The sequence below is a fragment of the Hoplias malabaricus genome, chromosome 2, assembly GCF_029633855.1.
Source record: "Hoplias malabaricus isolate fHopMal1 chromosome 2, fHopMal1.hap1, whole genome shotgun sequence".
Taxonomy (NCBI): Eukaryota; Metazoa; Chordata; class Actinopteri; order Characiformes; family Erythrinidae; genus Hoplias; species Hoplias malabaricus.
In genome coordinates this window covers 47,308,303-47,327,977 of record NC_089801.1, presented here as the reverse complement: position 1 = coordinate 47,327,977, position 19,675 = coordinate 47,308,303, and the positions used below count along the sequence as shown (strand labels likewise).

General features: G+C 38.3%; 1 protein-coding gene across 1 annotated transcript in view; it reads left to right on the top strand.

Moving 5' to 3' along the window:
• The first annotated feature begins 10,969 nt into the window (after window positions 1–10,969).
• chrnb3a (cholinergic receptor nicotinic beta 3 subunit a) overlaps window positions 10,970–19,675 on the top strand; it is a 29,768-nt gene continuing 21,062 nt past the window's right edge. The window contains exon 1 of the mRNA XM_066659948.1: window positions 10,970–11,238. Coding sequence (XP_066516045.1) covers window positions 11,178–11,238 — 61 coding nt within the window. The 5' untranslated portion in view covers window positions 10,970–11,177. The remainder of the gene's footprint in view (window positions 11,239–19,675) is intronic.

Genomic DNA, 19,675 nt, shown 5'->3' with positions numbered 1-19,675 from the left:
CCACAGGTGCTATAATTATAGCTGATATCCTACACATTTAATTAATTGACAGTGTGCGCTGTCACATTCTTAGAAAAAGACCAGTGCAAATCACAGATTTTGCATTCCCCCAAAACTATGAAAATACCAGTCTCTTTGCCCATGGACATTTCATATTTCTGAATATGGGGACTGTACTAAAGTCTAGGCATCAGGCAGTCAGTGATGCACTCTGTACATGAAAAGTGTGTTATATAAAAAAAAACTTTCCCAGCTGTACCATCAATGACATCTCTCATTCATGAGGAAGACAATGAGGAAGAAGACGACATGGGAGAGACTACATCCAGTGGTACCATGGCCTTAACAAAAACACAAATTGAGTCTGCACCACTTCTCAGCACTGATGTTATCGCTACAGCACGAGGTACCACTAACTCTATGTTAATAATTGATGACCCTGTGCACCCTGTGCAATGGCCAAGAGTCCTAACTGTCAATGTGCACCATCAGATTGTTAGAAAAGGACCAGTGCAAATCACAGATATTAAATTCCCCCAAAATTTTGAAAACCCACCTTAAGGTTCACAAAAGAACCAGGAAAATGGTGAGAAAATTCTTCAACCATGATTGGTATATCCCATGAACACAGACAGTGTAACAATGCCTTAAGAAACTTTGGCTTCCGTACATGGAGGAACCTAGCTCGTCACTTAAAAGAACATGAATATTCAAAGGGGCATTGTGCCAATATGTCAAACTGGCATGAGCTGCAGAGGAGACTGCAAACCAAGACAACTATAAATCAAAGACAGAAGGACTTGATGCAGATCGAGATTGAGCATGGGAAAGGTGTCATAAGGAAAGGGATTGCCATAATTAGTCATTTAGCAGAATGCAACCAGGCTTTAAGAGGTACATGAGTTGTATGAATTCTGGCACAAGTTGAACTGATAACACAGTTTGATTCAGTTATGAGTGAGCACATAAGAAGGATACAAAACCAAGAGGTAATGCAAAGTGCATTACTTGTGTGGAACCATTCAAAATGAAATAATTGCACTAATTGGTAACAAGGTACTTGACGAGATCGTGAGAAGGGTACACAAAGCAACATATTACTCTGTTATTATTGATAGCACTCCTGTAAGTAACAGCTTTCCATTCCATTTTGAGAATTGTCAATTGTGAACCATCTGTGTCTATTGCGGAACATTTTTTTTTTTTTTTTTTGGATTTATAGATGTTGAAGATCTGCTGACCGCCTGCAGAAACACAGCCTGAGCATTTCTAACTGCCGTGGTCTTATGACAATGGCAGCAATATGATAGGCCAAAAACAGGGTGTTCAGAATAGAATTTTGCAATTCTATTCATAAAGAATAGTGCATTCCATGCAGTAGTCATATACTTAATTTGGTTGTGTCAGATGATGCCAAGTCCTCTGTGCTGTCCATCTCCTTTGGTGTGTTGAAAAGACTCTACAACATATTCAGTTCTTCTGAAGGAAACATGTAAAGCTGCTCACTTTTAAAACCTTTGTCAGCAACAAGATGGGAGGCTTGGACTGACATGGAAGCATTGTCTGCACTCCAGATGTATGTTATAGAGAAGGGAGACTCCAAGACCATGTCCTCTGCCAAAAGCTTAGATGGTGAGTTGAAGACCTGGTCTTTTTTTGCTTTGCACAATGACCTTGTACAATGTTTTGTGCCATTTTGCTTGGGGCCCCCAAATGCCTTTTTGAATAGTTTGAATAAATGTGTTAGAAATTACAAAAACAAACAAAATATTCAATTTTATTAGATGAATGTGGTTAATTTAATTACAAAAGTAATAAATTATTTAGAAAGATGTCATGGCTAGGCGGGGATGACGAGTAGGGGAACTTATATGCAAGGAATAGATTTATTAACAAAAAACAAACGCTAACAACAAACAGAGAAAAACAAGCTGGACTAAACTGGAGAGAACAAAACAAACAACCATGAACTGATGTAGACATTAGCAAACACAATACTAACACAACAGAACTTCACACATCCGTACACAACACCAGACAAGAGAGCACTGAAACAAAGGGGCTGTATATACACTGACTACAAACAAGGAACACCTGTAAAGGATAACAAGAGGGCAGGACAAAGGCGGGGCTAGGGCGGAGACTAGAACAAAACAAAAACAGACGTGCTATTTTAGCACATGGCAGACAATGGAAACACAAACAAAATAGGAAAGCACAAGTGTGTGATACAGTGAACTTGGGTCTTGGGACTGCTGTAATGGTTGTAACAGCAGTATCCTCACTGTGCACGTCTTTTTCAAAATGCATCATGTGTGTGGCCATATTCAGACTGCTTACTGGGGGTGCGGCAAGTCATGCTGATGCATACACATGGGAAGAGCTTTCTGAAGCTGCAGCTTCAACAACATATGAAACTTGTGTACATGCAGGTTGTGGGACCTCCTTGATGGTGGACATGATGCTTTCCTCTTGCTCTATTTCAGATAAATGGCCATTGAGGAAATGTTCTTCAATGGTTTCAGTGTTGTGTAACAGATGATTGAGGCCATGACCTTGAAGGAACTTGTTCAGGACACTCATAGTATTAGTGAGTGCAACGTCAAGCCCATGACGTTTGAACAATTGTACCCCAAATTTTGTTGGCGTAGTTGCGGGTGTTCTGCAGAAATCTGTATGTCTCACGCTGATGGTTTCTCGCTTTCACCTGAAAGGATGCTTGCGGCTTGTTACAGTGGTTACAGAAGTACTTCTGCTACAGCCAGTAGCATATCATTATTTCACCAGTGTTTATGAACATGCTCCTGCTGTGATGTGGCCTGAAGTACAGATTCAGTTAGGGCAATGTATGCTACGTCAAGAGTTGTAGCTTTTGTGAAAATTATTTAATTTATCCTTTGGTCTTGTTTTGCAGTGTTAAAGATTTTGTATGTGCATGACTTGTTGGATGAGATGTCCATACAGCACCAACTTCAACCTGCAAGTGTCATCAGCAATCTCGCACCCTTTTTTTTTTTTACTCCAGGTCTGAATGGAAAATGTTGACAGTCTCGGTGGATATTTGGATGGATATCACTTTTGCTGTGACTTTGCCAACCTGAGAAATGACAAAACTAAGTATTAGAATATCTCCTTGTATGGTCTTGTAGCACTATTCATAGCTGTCAATTTAGTGAATGTAAAATCTACTTATCTACTATATAGAACAGAATCTATTCAATAAGATTCAGCTTTTGGATTAAGATGTATTTTTGAAATATCTACAATCTATAATTGCTAATAGTCATCAAAGAACACTTTTGAAAGTTAGTGTTCAGTGGTGGGTTTGGATAGTACTTGAAATAAGTGTATTTGTGTATAGATATGTTGTAGACTTATTCTTATTGGTGCATGCTGGTTCAAGTACAATCATTGTAAAGATATGATTTGGTAAGTGTGTCTATAAATAATTTTTTCGCGTCAAAGTAGTTTGTTTACAAATCCTTAATGCAATTATGCAGAAGTTTCCAAATGCACTTTAAAGACTGTAATAGCAAAAGTGTATTTTGGCCATGTATTTTGACATGTTTCTACATATCCCTGCATATTATTATTTCTTTTTTTATTTAATTTTATTATTTATTTATTTATATATTTATTTATTTATTTTTTGTATAGGGTTATTAAAGAAGTAGGTACATCTTGTTAAAAGTACTTTAGCACAAACGTGATTTGATGATAGTGCCCGCTTTATACTGAATATTTTGAACACAAGATCATATGGTCTTAAATAATGTTAAAAATTATGTAAGATTATTTGGATCTAGTTGCTTCAAGAAGCAGGTTTATAAAAAAAAACTGGTTTAAAGAATGAGTGTTATTGCAAATTTTACATTGTCACAGTAACAAATAAATAAGCAAGTAAGTAAATAAATAAATAAAATATGTAGTAACTAGTACATACATTCAAAATCAATTTTATTGATATAGTGCTTTTTACAACAGATGTCACAAAGCAGCTTTACAGAAATAATAGGTACAACAAGAAAATGGTAAAAAAAAAAACTGCTGAGAAGCCAAGGCGACAGTGGCCTAAAATCTCAGAATTACTCCCAGATTAATGACAGAATCACCGATCACAACATAAACCTGCTGTTAATCTCAACCGTACTGAGCATTGAAAAAAGAAAATACCGATACCCAAAAAATATAAATGGTGGACAGTTAATAGTCTCATAAAATTGTAATGTAAAAATGTAATTTTATTTGCATATAATTCATAGAAACAATTATTAGTATCTGTATGAAGCTTAAAAGAAGTCAAATAGAACAAGATACTTGGAATACATGAAATTAATTTAACAAGAAAATTGACTAAATAACCATACAATAGCTTTCAGTTATATAACGAGAAGGTTTTTATGTGAACATGATGTGGCTCTTCTTAGAACTTCATCTATTTGAACATTTTTATTTACTTAGTTACATCTGGTTGTCTGTTGGAAGTTGAACTCCAAATAGCACTTCTGTATGTTCAATGTGGGACCACTGGCTGACTTGAACATCATAGTCACCTCCGGTGTCTGTAGATAAAATCGAAAATACATTGTGAAAGATGATTACATACTTAATAATAATGATAATACATTTTATTTATATAGCGCTTTTCAAGATACTCAGTCGCTTTACATACATAAAAATCAAGGGAAATCCAAAGAGCATAAATACAGTTCAAATAAGAAAAATAAAATAAATGACACTAGGTCATACAATAAAACAGCCAAAAACTGAAAAGCAAGGTGAAGGTCAGTGCAGTCGCAAATGTGTTTGGGAAGAGAGTTCCAATGTGAGGGAGCAGCTACAGAAAAGGCTCTGTCCCCACAGGTGCGGTGTTTAGTCCTAGGAGGCATCAGAGGAGTGAAGGTTTCAGGAAGGATTGTGATGGTGTAGCAAGTCAGTGAGATAGGATGGAGCCTGGTTGTGGAGGGCTTTGTGAGTGAATAAAAGAATTTTTAACTGAATCCGGTGTGAAACAAGAAGCCAGTGAAGTTTCGCAAGTGATCGCAAGAACTAGAGTGAGTGAGAAGGCGTGCAGCTGAATTTTGAACATATTGAAGTTTATTTACGATTTTGGATGGTGTGCCGTAGAGAATGCTAGTGCAATAATCAATTCTGGATGTGATAAAGGCATGGATCAAGATTTCAGCAGCAGAAAAAGATAATGAAGGATGGATACGTGCTATGTTTTTTAGATGAAAGAAAGCAGTAATTATGATATGTTTACTTGACGTTCAAAGGAGAGGCTACCATAAAAATGAATGCAGAGGTTACCGATATGAGAGGAGTAGAGTTGTCAATAATAAGGCAAAAGTTGTCCCATCAGGACATGGGACTGATGATAATCATATCTGATCACAGTTTAAGAAAGTTTGATTGCATCCATGATTTAATTTAATTATTGATTTATTACTTACGCCGGTCACACAGTTTTTAGGAACAATGTCAGAATGTATGGCATACATGACAAAAACATTCCCTGAAAATGTAGCTGGTAATGCTGCTGAGAAGTTGAAGACCATGTGAAATATAATGAAAACAACTTGGTTCATTAGGGGCAAGTTTGCCAATATGTTTAGCACCTTCTCAACTAATATCTACACAACACTCTTCTGAAAACAGTGTGTAGACTTTCTTTTTCTATGTGGGGGTTAACATAAAAACCGAAATCTATTGAGTTTTATATAAAACATTTATATAAACAACTTACGTAAACAGGATTCAAAGCCCCCAAAATGCTGTAATGCACAAACGTTCTGAAATTTCATGAAGAAGCTTCTAGAAATCCCACACACACACACACACAAACACATCTATTATCTGTTATCTACCAAGATGTTCACAGATGTGTATGAACATGTAGTTTGTCCCTGTTTGCTGCTAGAAATTATAACACTTTTGTGATCATGTGAAAGCATTCAGCCACTAAAACCGTTTAGAATCAGGTTTCATCATTAGTTCTGCATTTAAAGCCCCATTCCATCTCTGGTGGTGTATTGAAATTTTTGGATATAGAAGGGAAAGTTCAGTCCGGATATTTTTGGTTGGAGGTCAACAGACATTAATTCGCACAGACACTGTGTCCGAAATAGCTACCTGTTCACTATTCCCTACATTACAAACTGAATTCATAGTTGTATATTGGTATATAAAATCTGGAATTGGTATAAAAAAGAAAATAATGACATAAAATGTACAATATAAAACTTAAGCCACAAATGTTTTGGATGAAGTGAATTTAAGGTAATTATGTTCTTATTACTATGGAGTTACATATTACAGGTTTGAGATGATGAAGACCTCATCCATCCTACCTCTTATGACGAGGATGTATACATCAGTCATCATACACCAGCCTCCAAAACACACAAGCACAACAACATTTAACCCCCAAACAGCCTATTATAGGGCACAGTTTTGGACACAACCATTGAGTTTATGTAAGACAGACACTCTCGCATTACTTCCCTTCACTTAAGGCAAGTTATCGACCCACTGAAGTTGGCTGGTATTGAAGCTATTGGTCTACACTGGAGGGGAGGGTTCAGGGGCTTGGGTTATGCCCCTCTAGCCAATGCTTTGCATTGGACCTGTGTTACTAATGCTTCATCTGTCATCATCCATATCTTCACATAATGTCTTCCAGCAATCAGCCCGTGACTAATCACTTCAATGAGAGGAATAAGTGGAAGGGTGTGTGTGTGTGTGGGGGGGGATGCTGCTGCCCAGCCTAAACTCCACGCCTAGAGCCACAAGAGATACATAGACATGCACATAGACACACAAACAGCTATTTGTCAGCATCAGCTAAAACTTCTAAACTGCTGCCTCAGCTTTCATCTCTCTCTCTCTCTCTCTCTCTCTCTCTCTCTCTCTCTCTCTCGCTCTCCCCACCCATTTTCTCTCACTCATTTTCTTTCTTTCATCTGCTTCCGCAGTCCTCTTCTGTGGTCTGTTTTCTCTAATTATTTTCCTCATTCTTCTCTTTCACAAACCATTCCTCCCATCATTTTTCATGTTGAGGTTTCCTATTTGGTTATCTCTTTCTCGCTCTGTCTCACTCTCAAACACACACCTCCTTCCTTTTTACTTGCGCTGTACTTTTTATTGCTACTTTGGTTTTGCTCTCTCTTCCCATGTTATCTTTAGTTTATATTGCATATGTTTGTGTGTTTTCTTATTTTGTGGCCACATGTTCTTAGATCATTCCCATAATTTACATGTCATATTTTAGAATATTTTAAATATGTGTAGATCTTTACAATTAAAGCCACAGTTTTGTAATCTGTACCATTAGGCTGCCATTTATTAATCTGTTACTAAAACTTACAGTTCATTCCCCCACTTGCTTTAAAAGATCTCTAGCTAAAGGTTGGTTATTTTTGCTCCTTGGTTCCCTCTACAGTTAGAGAGTGTAATTCACTTTTACAGCACTGTCATGGAATCCGGGTGGAGGTGGTTTCCCACCATCCTTTATACGATACAGACATTATTTTCCTGGAGTCCTACAGATATATAAGGTAAAAATATTATATTACTATGTTATGTTATATTTATGTAAGCACACATAAAGGAACACTAGGTAAATTATGATACCTAGGGGGAGGTGGTTTCCTACCCTCTTCTAAAAGATACATTGTGCTGTTTCTCCAGTGCTTAGCCCAGAGTTGCAACAACAGAGGCTCTGTTCTACCTGTTACAGGTCAGTGAAGCATCATAATGTGTTTTAATCTGTAATACATAATGTGTACATAGTATTGATTAAACACACACACACACACACACACACACACACACACACACATATATATATATATATATATATATATATATATATTATTGATTTTTTTAAATGGCACAGTCTACATAAAAGGGGAAAATAATTTAGATGCAGTGACTTTAGAAGTTGTGGCCATGAATAACAATATGTGCAACATTTAAACACAGTGAGAGAACAACTATTATACTGTGGGAATGGATGTGTCTAACAACAATAACAAACTAGTAAACAAAGGGAAAATATACCACTGCACATTCAGTATATATGGTCATATCAGAATATTATGACCACCTCTCATGGTGTGGTCCAGAGTGAGAAATGTTATTGGCCTCCTAGCTCAGTGATAATAAAAAGTCTTGAGGACGTCTTCTCAGATTATTAAAAACCTCGGCACCATATCTACCCTATACACAGTACACAGAACAATAAAGATGTACAAGGACTCAAATTCAATCCTGTTATTTAGAACGTACTAGCAACAGTATGCATATGCAGATTTCCTACAACTGATTAATCTCTGTATACCCTCACTCCTTGAGGACCATTCCCGCACTCCCCACTGCTTTTTATCCTTTAGTATTAAAACCCTTAGACTCTTCAACTGGACTGAATCATTTCTGTGATGTCTTGACCATAAGATGACCCTCCACATCAATATGGAAACATGTATGTGAACCTGCCTTTCTTACATTTCCACACAATAAGAATGGGACCACCACAGAGCAGGTATGATTTGGGTGGGGGATCATTTTCAGAGAGCTGGAGTTGATCAGACACAGCAGGGCTGCTTGAGTTTTTAAAGCCCTCAATGTCACTTTCATACTGATAATAATTCACCAACAAAAAATATCCACCCAAAAGTGTCCTGTGGGCAATGTCCTGTGTCAACTGATGAAGGACTAGAGGACGATTGACATAAGAGTATGTAGTAACAGATAAGCTACTGTCTCTGACTTTACATCTACAAGGTGGACCAATGAGGTAGGGGTGTCTAACAGAGAGAACAGTGAGTGGACAGTGTTTAAAAACTGAACTTGAGGCCAAAACTTAAAATATACTGAAAAGTTGCACTCTATTTATTCATTCATTTGTTGTCTGTAACCGTTTATCCACCCAGAGTCACTGGGCGCAAGGTGGGAACACACTGGAGGGAGCACCAGTCCTTCACAGGGTGACACACACTCACACATTCACACCTATGGACAATTTTGAGTAGCCAACTCACCTACCAACTTGTGTTTTGGGTTGTGGGTTTGAGCCTTACATTGGCTCACTGCATTGAGGAATTTGGTGTGTTCACTCACATCCAAAGAGGAGGGACAAATACCCAGCAGAGTGCACAGGTTTTCAGCTCCTAATGGGTCTGTTACACATTAGTCCCAGACACTGCGAGAGACGACTCAAACGGTTCTATTTCACAGCTACAAGCTCACAAATAATAATCAAGTCAATAAACATGTTTTCAATGCCCCGCCACTGAGGCTATTGAAATACAGGAGGGGGTATGGGGGGAGGTTGCCTCGCTCTACAATCAATCAAGGTGAAGCTCTCGCCTTTTAGCACATCTAGCATTTAAAGGGACAGTGTACTCGGTGAGAAACAAGTGTAAACATTAGAAATAAACTCAATACAGCAGGATAAAACACATCATAACAAAGTCTTTTCCTGTTTGATGGGGGTAAAAGACCAATTGGAGAGGTACAGGAGACCAGTTTCAGAAGGACAGTAAAGATAAACACTGCAAGACTTTGGCATTAGGTCTAGAAAAAAAATATATACACTGTATTTTTGGAGTAAAAGTAATATTTCAAGTAAAGTAAAAATTTCATTATGGAGAGCGTGGGGTCCAAAGAGTCACTTCGAGAGTCCATCTGTCCACTGTCTACTCCAGCTTGAATAACTTCAAATCAGTAGGAAGTATCAACTCTACATGGTGAAAATAGACCCCTGGAGACACAAGTTAAAAAAAAAAAGTCTTGGGACTCATATAAGTCCTCAGCTTATAGTCACTAACATTTTTGGGTTTATTTAAAAAATCAGAAAACAGCATTATTTTGTGGTTTTCATCAGCTTTGATCACTTCAGATATATTTCAGGACCTCTAAATGGTTTCTTTTACGAATTTGAATGGTTTTCTGTAAAATGAATTCATGATAATGCTTCTAGTATATTCACTGCCTGAGCAGGAAGCCTCTATATTTGGGTATGTAATTTCAGGCAGAAACCATTAAATGAAGTAGTAGACACTTAAAGTAAATGTGTATGCACACTCCTGACATTTGAGTTAATAAATTAAAAAATATTAAGGCAACTGATTTATGCTAACTTATTAATGTGTAAATATTTATATCAGCCAAAACTCTAATTTTTACATATTTACTGGAAAAAATACACAATTCCAATGTTAAATATATTTTCACCGTGTTTATTATTCAAATAATGTATAATATTCATATAATAGACCGCACTGAAATGTTTGCATTTTTTTATTAATTTATTTATTTGGATATGAATTTAAAAACACAATATTTTCTGTCATTACAGGATTTATTTAGGACTTTTATTTTGTGTTGGGGAATTTTTGTGTTGGTATGTGACAAGATTGTGGGTTGATCAGGGCAGGTCACTCTCAGCCTTTGTTTAAGCACTAGATTTTGGCACCCACTAAATCTTGTCAATCACCTAGCCCAAATACCCGTTTCCTTGCTCCCTTCTGCTTTTCACCCTTTTAAGGGTTTTACTGTAAACATTTTGTGTATATATATATATATATATATATATATATATATTTTTTTTTTTTCCACAATATTATATTTTAAACAAAAATGTTTATTGAATATCATGGTTACAATTGAATACAATGGTTACCCCAAAAATAAACAAACAAACAAATAAATGAATAAATAAAGAATACTGCAATAGGTTATACATTGTGTTCTTATATTTTATAATGAAATCTGGCAACCACAGCTACCAGTATTTACAGTTTACTTTTTTTTACAATATTTTTAGTTGAAATTATGAAATTATAATGATTGAATTATTAATTAATATAAATAATATACACCCCTCCCCCCCACCACCTCTCAACTCCGTCTTTGCACATGCGCACTCCTTTTCTCTCGTCACATCACCGATTGCTCCGGTAAACGAGAGGGCAGAGAGAGTGCGAGCGTTTGGAGATAAACCACGTACACACACTCACACCCACCCACTCTCTCTCTCTCTTTCTCTCTCTCTCTCTCTCACACACACACACACAACACGCGCGCACACACTCTGATACTCAGACTTCCGTGCCGCGCGCTTGAGAGCCAGAGGGATAGAGCAATGAAGGGGTGATGAAGGAGGGGAAGACAGCATGAAGTGTGTTGTGTTAGCGCTGGGGCTCGCGCTCGCAGCCGCCCATGCCACTACAGAAGGTGAGAGAATGTTATTAATCATTAATGACGTATTTATAATCAGGAGACTGAATTAATGCAAGTTTTCAGTCATGAGTCGCATGTGGGGGAGCGCGTGTGGTGTGAATGAACTGCTGGAGGCGGGTGTGAGGTGGTGTTAAAGTGTGCAAATAGGCTGAGTTTCTATATGTGTGTGCGTATTACGGGGCTGATGATTTAGATTACTATCTCGACATTTGCAAATATAGATGTAGTAATAATGACTCCTATGCATTAAATAAGCAGATATCTATATTGTTGATTATATATATATATATATATTTTTATAGGTGTTTTGTATTGTTACGTTATAATAACGTTTTTGTGTGTGTACCTATATGCAACACGCACACACACACACATATATATATATGGATTTGCAGGGGTTGTGATTAGCTGTGGTGTTGTGGCATACTGATGGATGATTGTTTTTGTGCTGACGTGTGTGTGTGTGTTTGAAAAGCTAAGAGTCAGGAGTTCGTCCTCAGAAGATTTGCACTATGACGAATGGAGCACTTGGCTTGGTCTTAATCTGAGAATGGAAGCACTGAAGCCCAGGCTCATTTATCCTTCACCTGTCAATTCACACACACATACACACACACACACACACACACACACACACACAATTCTCAGGTTCATTTGAGTGTGCTCAAAAGGGATGTAAAAATACATGCGTTTAAAATACTAAATTAAAGAAGGAGACTTCAGACCTGCGTATATTACAGAAATATAGATAACTACTGATTATTCAACAAGCAACAAACTAGCAAAAGCAATAAAGGAGACAGTTTGTACTTTAGTCTTTCAAATTCTTGTGCACCTTTTGCTATGATTTGCTAGTGTGACATTCATGATTTTAATCAAAAAACAATTTTTATAAAATTCAGAAGATGTTTACCAGTCTTTTTGCGTGCTGGAAACCGGTCTAATGTGTTTAAGCCCCAGTGTCAGTAAACAGGTAACAAAAAAACAAGTGACTACTTCATAGTAGGTTTCTCTCTCTGCTCACGGTGGGGAAACGGTGTCTGGAGGTGTTTAGACGTTTAGAAGTTTGAAAAGCATGTAAACAGAAGAGGGTATTGCTTTATTGCTTCTCCATATGTGGGTAGTATTGACTTACTTTTGCTGTTTCAGATTACTTAAGGTGGAACTGACTCTAAATTCGGGAGACATGCTAACTGCATGAAAGCAAACACAAACAGATAGTGCTACAAACCTAAACAACCCCAGCTACAAATGAGTTTCGGTGGTAATTCAAACTGAATAAAAATGTACAAGTTAAACCTAAGCCACATACAAACAAGAGTCATTTCTCCCTTAAACGTGTCATTTCATCTTAAAAGATGCAGGATTCTGAATGTAAACAATCCAGAGAGAACACCATTTAATTCCTACACTAATAATCTACACTAGCTTAATTCATGAAGTTTCATATTAACACCCAACCTCCCTAATACTTTACAGGTGGCAGACAGATGTGCGGTCACTGTGATTTAGTAATCAGATCCAGATGGGTTCATTTTAGTGCATTTTTCCAATGCGTGGTACCTACTCTGCTGTGCTGTACTCACTTTTCCATTAGCACAGCTAACCCCTGAAATGTAGCTGGGAACGTCACAAAACATCATCTCTAACCACAACAACAGCGGTGGTAACGTTAAGCTTTGTTTACTCATGTATTTGTATGTTGTTTCTTGTTTTTGTGGCATTAGTTCAGACAGATCAGTGTAGATTTCCATACCTTGTTGCACTGTCTAGCTCTCCCTGCAGTCTTTCCTTGGCCACAAATCCAGGGAACGTTGGAAGATATTTAAAAGACCACGGCCTAATTATAAGAACTGCAATTGTGAGTCAGATAAAAACAAATGCGATCTGTACTGTAATTCTACTGTAGTTCATTGACAAGTCTTTCTGGCCATTCCATTTAGTTCCTACTTGGCTCATATGGAACCAAGAGTAAGTAGGTACTGAAAAAAGTACCCAGTAACATGTTTGCTTAATGGAAAAACATCAAAAGCTGTGTAGAGCCAAACTAAGTATCATGCAGTTGAAAAGTGTCTTTACTTTGCAAACCTTAGATTTGCAGTGTTTTGTTTCACCCTCCATTTTTACATAGATTACAATTCCACCTGCTCTTTAAAGGAACATTGTGTAATATTTTCATCTAAAACACTACAGCTTCAAAATCATTGTGATGATCTACTGACCTTTAATCAGGAGTATAGAGGTTTTCTGGGCTCAGCACTGCAGAAACTGCAATGTGTACATTTTGGAGGACTGTAGGAAACTAGCCCCACCTTCCTCCTCCTCATTGATTTCAGTACAGTGCTGTTAAAATTAATTAAACCACTACAAAAAAAATCTTAGTGTTCATTTAAACTTTGTCAAAATGTCATTGAATATGAATAAATCAATAGAAATGCTGTAAAATTAAGATTACATTAATTTACACTGAAAGATGAGATTGTTTTATGGCCTTTATGGTGAAGTTACTCTTTAAGAGATTAGAGGCTTTGTTTGTATTAAAGCCTAAGCAATTCATTCATTCATTCATTTGGAGCAAACAAAAGCTCATTATCATTTAAAGGAGCAGTCTCTGAAACCAGCCGTTCTGAACATGGCCGTTGAGATGGTGGAAGAATGCTGCTGTGGAGTTTGATCCTTGTGGTATTTTGGCCGAAGCAGGTCAGTTTTGTCTTTAAAACCTGAACTGCTAATTTGTGGGAAAGGGATATAATATGTAGCCTTATAGTATGCAGCAAGGTTTTTGTCCTGAAAGCATATGAAAACAAGTACACATACACACATCCTCACACAATATTTCACCCTCAGAAAGAGGTCAGTCTGAATACATGCTTTTTTTTAAAATATCTGTATTCTGCATTTGTGCTGAATTAGTTCTGCCCTGTTGCTGCTATGCCTTTGGGTTGAAGGCACACATGGCCTTGTGTATGTGTGTGAGTGTGCGTGTGTGTGCGTGTGTGTGTGTGTGTGTGTGTGTGTGTGTGTGTGTGTTAAAGAGAGAGAGTTAGTGTTATCCTTCCAGTACCCATACCTAAAATTAATCATTTTCTTCCATCCTAGGAATGGTGTGTCCTTCTTCTCTATAGGTAGAGGTGACCATCTGACCCCTTTGATCTAAGGACCCTCAGTGACCTTGTGCTTCCATTAGACTAAGACTGGTAACCAGGTGGTCGGTTTGATCCCTTTCAACTGAGGGCAGGTGGGCATCCTAATGTGATAGACAGTGTGTAGCATCAGTGGTCAGCTTTTCTAAGATGACCAGTGCCTTGACCACTCTTTTTTTTTTAGTAAAGATATATGCAGAGAGAGGGCGGCACGGTGGCGCAGCAGGTAGTGTCGCAGTCACAGAGCTCCAGGGACCTGGAGGTTGTGGGTTCCATTCCCGCTCCAGGTGACTGTCTGTGAGGAGTTGGTGTGTTCTCCCTGTGTCCGCGTGGGTTTCCTCCGGGTGCTCCGGTCTCCTCCCACAGTCCAAAAACACACGTTGGTAGGTTGATTGGCGACTCAAAAGTGTGTATGCTGCCATGTGAAGGACTGGTGGCCCCTCCAGGGTGTATTCCCACCTTGCGCCCAATGATTCCAGGTAGGCTCTGGACCCACCGTGACCCTGAATTGGATAAAGCGGTTACAGTTAATGGATGAATGGATGGATATGCAGAGATTTGCTAGTCACAATCCAAGTAAACTCAAGCAAAGCCTGGACTCTGTGTTGTTTTGTATCTATTGCCTTTCACAATTAAATGAACACTAGGGAACTCTATTATCTTAAAGGAGCAATCTGTATACTGTTTATTGATTACTGTTTTAAAGTGTGAACTGCAAACAGTGGAGAAAGCTTTCTCCTCCAGCCCCTGCAGACGCGAAGCTCAACCAGGTTGCCAGTTCAAGGAAAACTAAACATGCACAAACCAGCATGAGACAAGTTTTGCACATTTGAGTGAGGCTGGTGTTGGAATATTTATAGACTTTCACTTTCACCACAAATAAATAGGGGAGCCCCAGGAGCAAATCTACCAAATCTTACCTATAGTCTCCGTTTAAGGGCTTCTAGATGGTGCCACATCCTTTCAGACCCACTGTGTTGATCAGGGATCAGGGAAGGATGGACACCAAAAACAGTTGATGTGTTGAGATCTGAGGCCAGAATCAAAATTTTTAATCTGATGGGAATTTCTGAAGAAATTTGGTATTAGATCACGTCTTGCGTGGTTGTGTGTTCCTAAAATCCCAGCTCTGACTTTGCATAGTAGAGTATGCATATACAAATTCTCCCAGCATGCACTCTCAGCCAGATGAACTGCAGAGTGGACAGCTGAGGAAGGCTGGGAGATGCCAGGTCATATACACTCACCACTCACTTTAATAGACAAATGCACTGCGGCTAAACGGATGTCCTTACAGTGGCTTGACAGTACTTTGATTCATAAGCATCCTTCTCTCTCTCTCTTTGATTGGCTAAAAATGCTCTTATGTAAATGACTCAAACTGAGATATTTACTGCACATGCAGTCACATGTCTTCTAGTAAAAATACAACAACTTTAAAATAAAAAAAATGCTGCATATTTAGGACCATGCCATGGCATCTTTAACCCTCCAAAACTGTGAAATAATACACTAACAACTAGAACTGGATGTTATTACTTCTTTTTTTGATATGATATAATCTCAATATTGGTACAAACAATATAAAGCCACAGAAATCCAGCCAAGAACACCCATAACTGATATCTGTACTTCAAATTTCTGAAAAATGAATTTGCCAAGTCTGTGAAAACTCCTTCTATGACACTATATAATATTTCATGAATAAATTCACCAATTCTCTGTAAATATCAAAGCAAAGACAGAGGCTCTATTTACCTTATCACAAGTCAGTGAAGCATCACAATGGTTTTGAAGCTGTAATTTTAAGGTAAAAAAATTATTACCTAGTGATCTTTAAAGCGTGTTGTGTGGGTTGCATATGTTTCACACTGTGTAGAATTCACACTGTGTAAACCTAAATAAAATAAGACTAGGCAACATCTGCCTGGAAGTACAACTGGGTGTTTATCTGGGCAAGACCAGGTAATTCAGCCCACCTTTCACAGAGGAGCATTTGTAAACGAACCCAAGTAAATTTGAACTAGTGATAGCCTTGCTTTCATATGTCGTTCTGTCATTTCGTGCAGATTTTCCATTGCACATCCCAATGGAAAAACAAATATATTGTTGGAAGAGCTTACCATCCCACTGCGCTTTGTTTTCTTCCAGCTGTGTTTACATTGAGCTATGGCCATATTTCCATTATTCTGGTCAATCACTTCTCAGCCATTCAACTCACAGCCAATCTAACACCTCTAGAAATGTGAGTCTTCTCCTTCTCACTGTTAGACCAATGCCCTTTAAAAGCCATTTGAGTCAGGGCAGTGAACCACAACAAACCCACCCCCCCCCCACCCCTACCCCAACACACACACACACACACACACACTGCTGAGAGCTCTTATATACAGCAGGCGTTGCAGAGATTGACGCTACCTGTCCCCCTCAGTGTGGAGGTGCTAAATAGTATGGAGGATAAATGTTAACACATAGAGAGCGCGAGTGAATTTAAAAGAGAAAGAGGGTTGAAATGGACAGCATGCTCTAAGGGGATGGCTTAAGCTGATTAATCGGAAACAGAGATCCAAGCTGTATTTTGTTCAGTTTCTCTTTCTCTCTCTATGCCTCTATCTCAATTCTCTATGCAGTTTTTAAATACACTGGAAAATGTGTCTCAGATTCACAGTCATTTTCCATTTAGCATAAACACACACACACACACACACACAAACAGTGACACATTTATCGCTTCTGTTATTTTCTTTCTTTTTTTTTTTTTTAGTAAGGATTCAGTCATGCTGGGAGAAGACTTTATTTATCCTGTTATGGAACTAAAGAGCATATGTGTGTGTGTGTGTGTGTGTCTGTGTGTTCATGGTTCACAGAATGTTGTCTCTGTTGATCATGCATTGGTTTATTATATTTGTACTGGGCGGCACGGTGGTGCAGCAGGTAGTGTCGCAGTCACACAGCTCCAGGGACCTGCTTGTGGGTTTGAGTCCCACTCCGGGTCTGTGAGGAGTTTGGTGTGTTCTCCCTGTGTGGGTTTCCTCTGGCTGTTGCGGTTTCCTCCCACAGTTCAATAACACACATTGGTAGGTGGATTGGCTTCTCAAAAGTGTCCATAGGTGTGAGTGGATGTGTGAGTGTGTGTTACCTTGTGAAGGGCTGGCCCCCCTCCAGGGTGTGTTCTTGGGTAGGCTCCCCCGTGACCCACCGTGAGCCTGAACTGGATAAGCGGTTACAGACAATGAATGAAAATTTGACTCCAGAGCTTAATCAGATCTGATTTTGACTGACTGTGATCTTTATTGATTCTGATCTTGAGCAGTTTTTGGTTGTTTAATTATGTTTACCCCCCCACCCCCACCCCCAAATTTAATAATAATTTCAGGGTTGATGCTTGATATACAGTGACAAGATATTAAAAGCTCAAACGTTGCCTCTTTTTCTCACACCAGTTAAAAGATTTGTAGGGATTTTAGATAAATTTAAAGGAACAACTTGTAAGGTGGGGAAGTTACCTACTCTCCTTCAAAGTTACATAGTGCTGTTTCTAAAGTGCTAAGCCCATGGACGCAATGACAGGGTCTCTGTTCTCCCTGTTTCTGTTCAGCGAATCATCACAATGATTTTTAAGTTGTCATTTTAAGTTAAAAATATTATGTAATGTTCCTTTAATTTAGAAGATAAAATTAATGAGTGAATGAATGAATGTTGGTTTATTTTCTGTGACTGGTTTTGTGAGTCACATTACATGAGGATGCAATATATATGTACATGTGATGTATATACTGTGTGTGTGCCATCATCGGTGTCTTTCATATTAAAGTAATAGAAGATCATAATGTCATACAGTGTTTTGTTTAAATGTGCAAGATATAATAAATTCTGATAACTGTCGTGTGATTGTGTGGGTGGTGCATGACATCATAATGCACACACTCCTATGACATCATACATACATTCACATCATTAGTTTCATTAATATGATGTTATGACTATTTGTGTTATGTCAATGGTGTGCATAATGATGGCATAGAAGTTTGCTTTAGGTAAGTGCATGATATAACACGTTCTGATAATGATAGTGTGTGATGGTGTGGGTGTGTATGTGTGATGTTTTGAGTGGGTCTGTGTATTTACATCATAAAGCTGTGATGTTGTCATGAGTGTGTGTGTATTTGTGGTGATGTAACAGACCTCTGTGTGTGTGTTGAGGTCGTCCCCCTGGTGCTCCAGTCCTGTCTGAGGTGATTATGTCTCTTTGATCGTTACGTCAGCCTGAAAGCTAGAAGGAGCTCAGACCAGCTGTCGCTCCATGACTCTGTGTTTGTTTCGCCCTCCTGGGAGTGTGGCTGTGTTCTGGCCAATCACAGGCTGCCAAACTCAATCAAATATTCATGAGCTCAGTCAATTTGCATGGGGGGCTCAGTGTGTTTGAATGGTGTGTGTAGAATTTTGTGGAACCTCATATGAATAGGTTGGCACACACACACACACACACACACACACACACACACACAGGTTTCTTTTTAATGCTTTGTGGGGACATTACATAGACTTCCAGTCACTTGATGGAGACTAACCCAAATCTCAAGTTCTACTTGCTTAACTATGACCCTATACTCAAACTTCTACTTACCTAAACATTAAATTTAATTAACTAAGTTGTGGGGATATGCTTCTGGTCCCCACAAGGATGGCAAATCCACATAGTGTGAGCATGGAAACAATTCAGTCTATACAGTGTGAGAAAATCCTCATACACACACACAATCAACACTGTATAACATTTCTTATACTCACCCCCCATCACTCTGTCTGATGTTAAAGGCTAAGCACCACTTAATGGACCTCCATGAATATTTCACATTATTTTAATTACTGACATATATAAATATGAATTAAAATGAAAATAGCATGTTTAATTTGCTTTAAAACTGACAATTTTATTAAATTGACAGAAAAACCTGAGCTCGCTACGGAAATGAACGCAACCGCGATGTCACTGGTGGACAACAGTTGAACAACGCCGTGGTAAAACACCATTATGACTGACTGTTATGACAGTATCTAGCTAGTTAAATAACAAACATTATTCATGACAATAGCCTAGCAATAAGCTAAACTCAAATTTAGAGGTACCGTTATTCTTGTAAATGTGATCAAAGTCGACCTCGAATTCATCTGACTCTATAAACCTCCGTAATGCAGCCTAGTATAATCTGAGCCACCAAGTTTAGCAAAACAGGCTAACGTTAACTAACACCAACTAAAACAGGCAAAGTAAGTGTACTTACCCT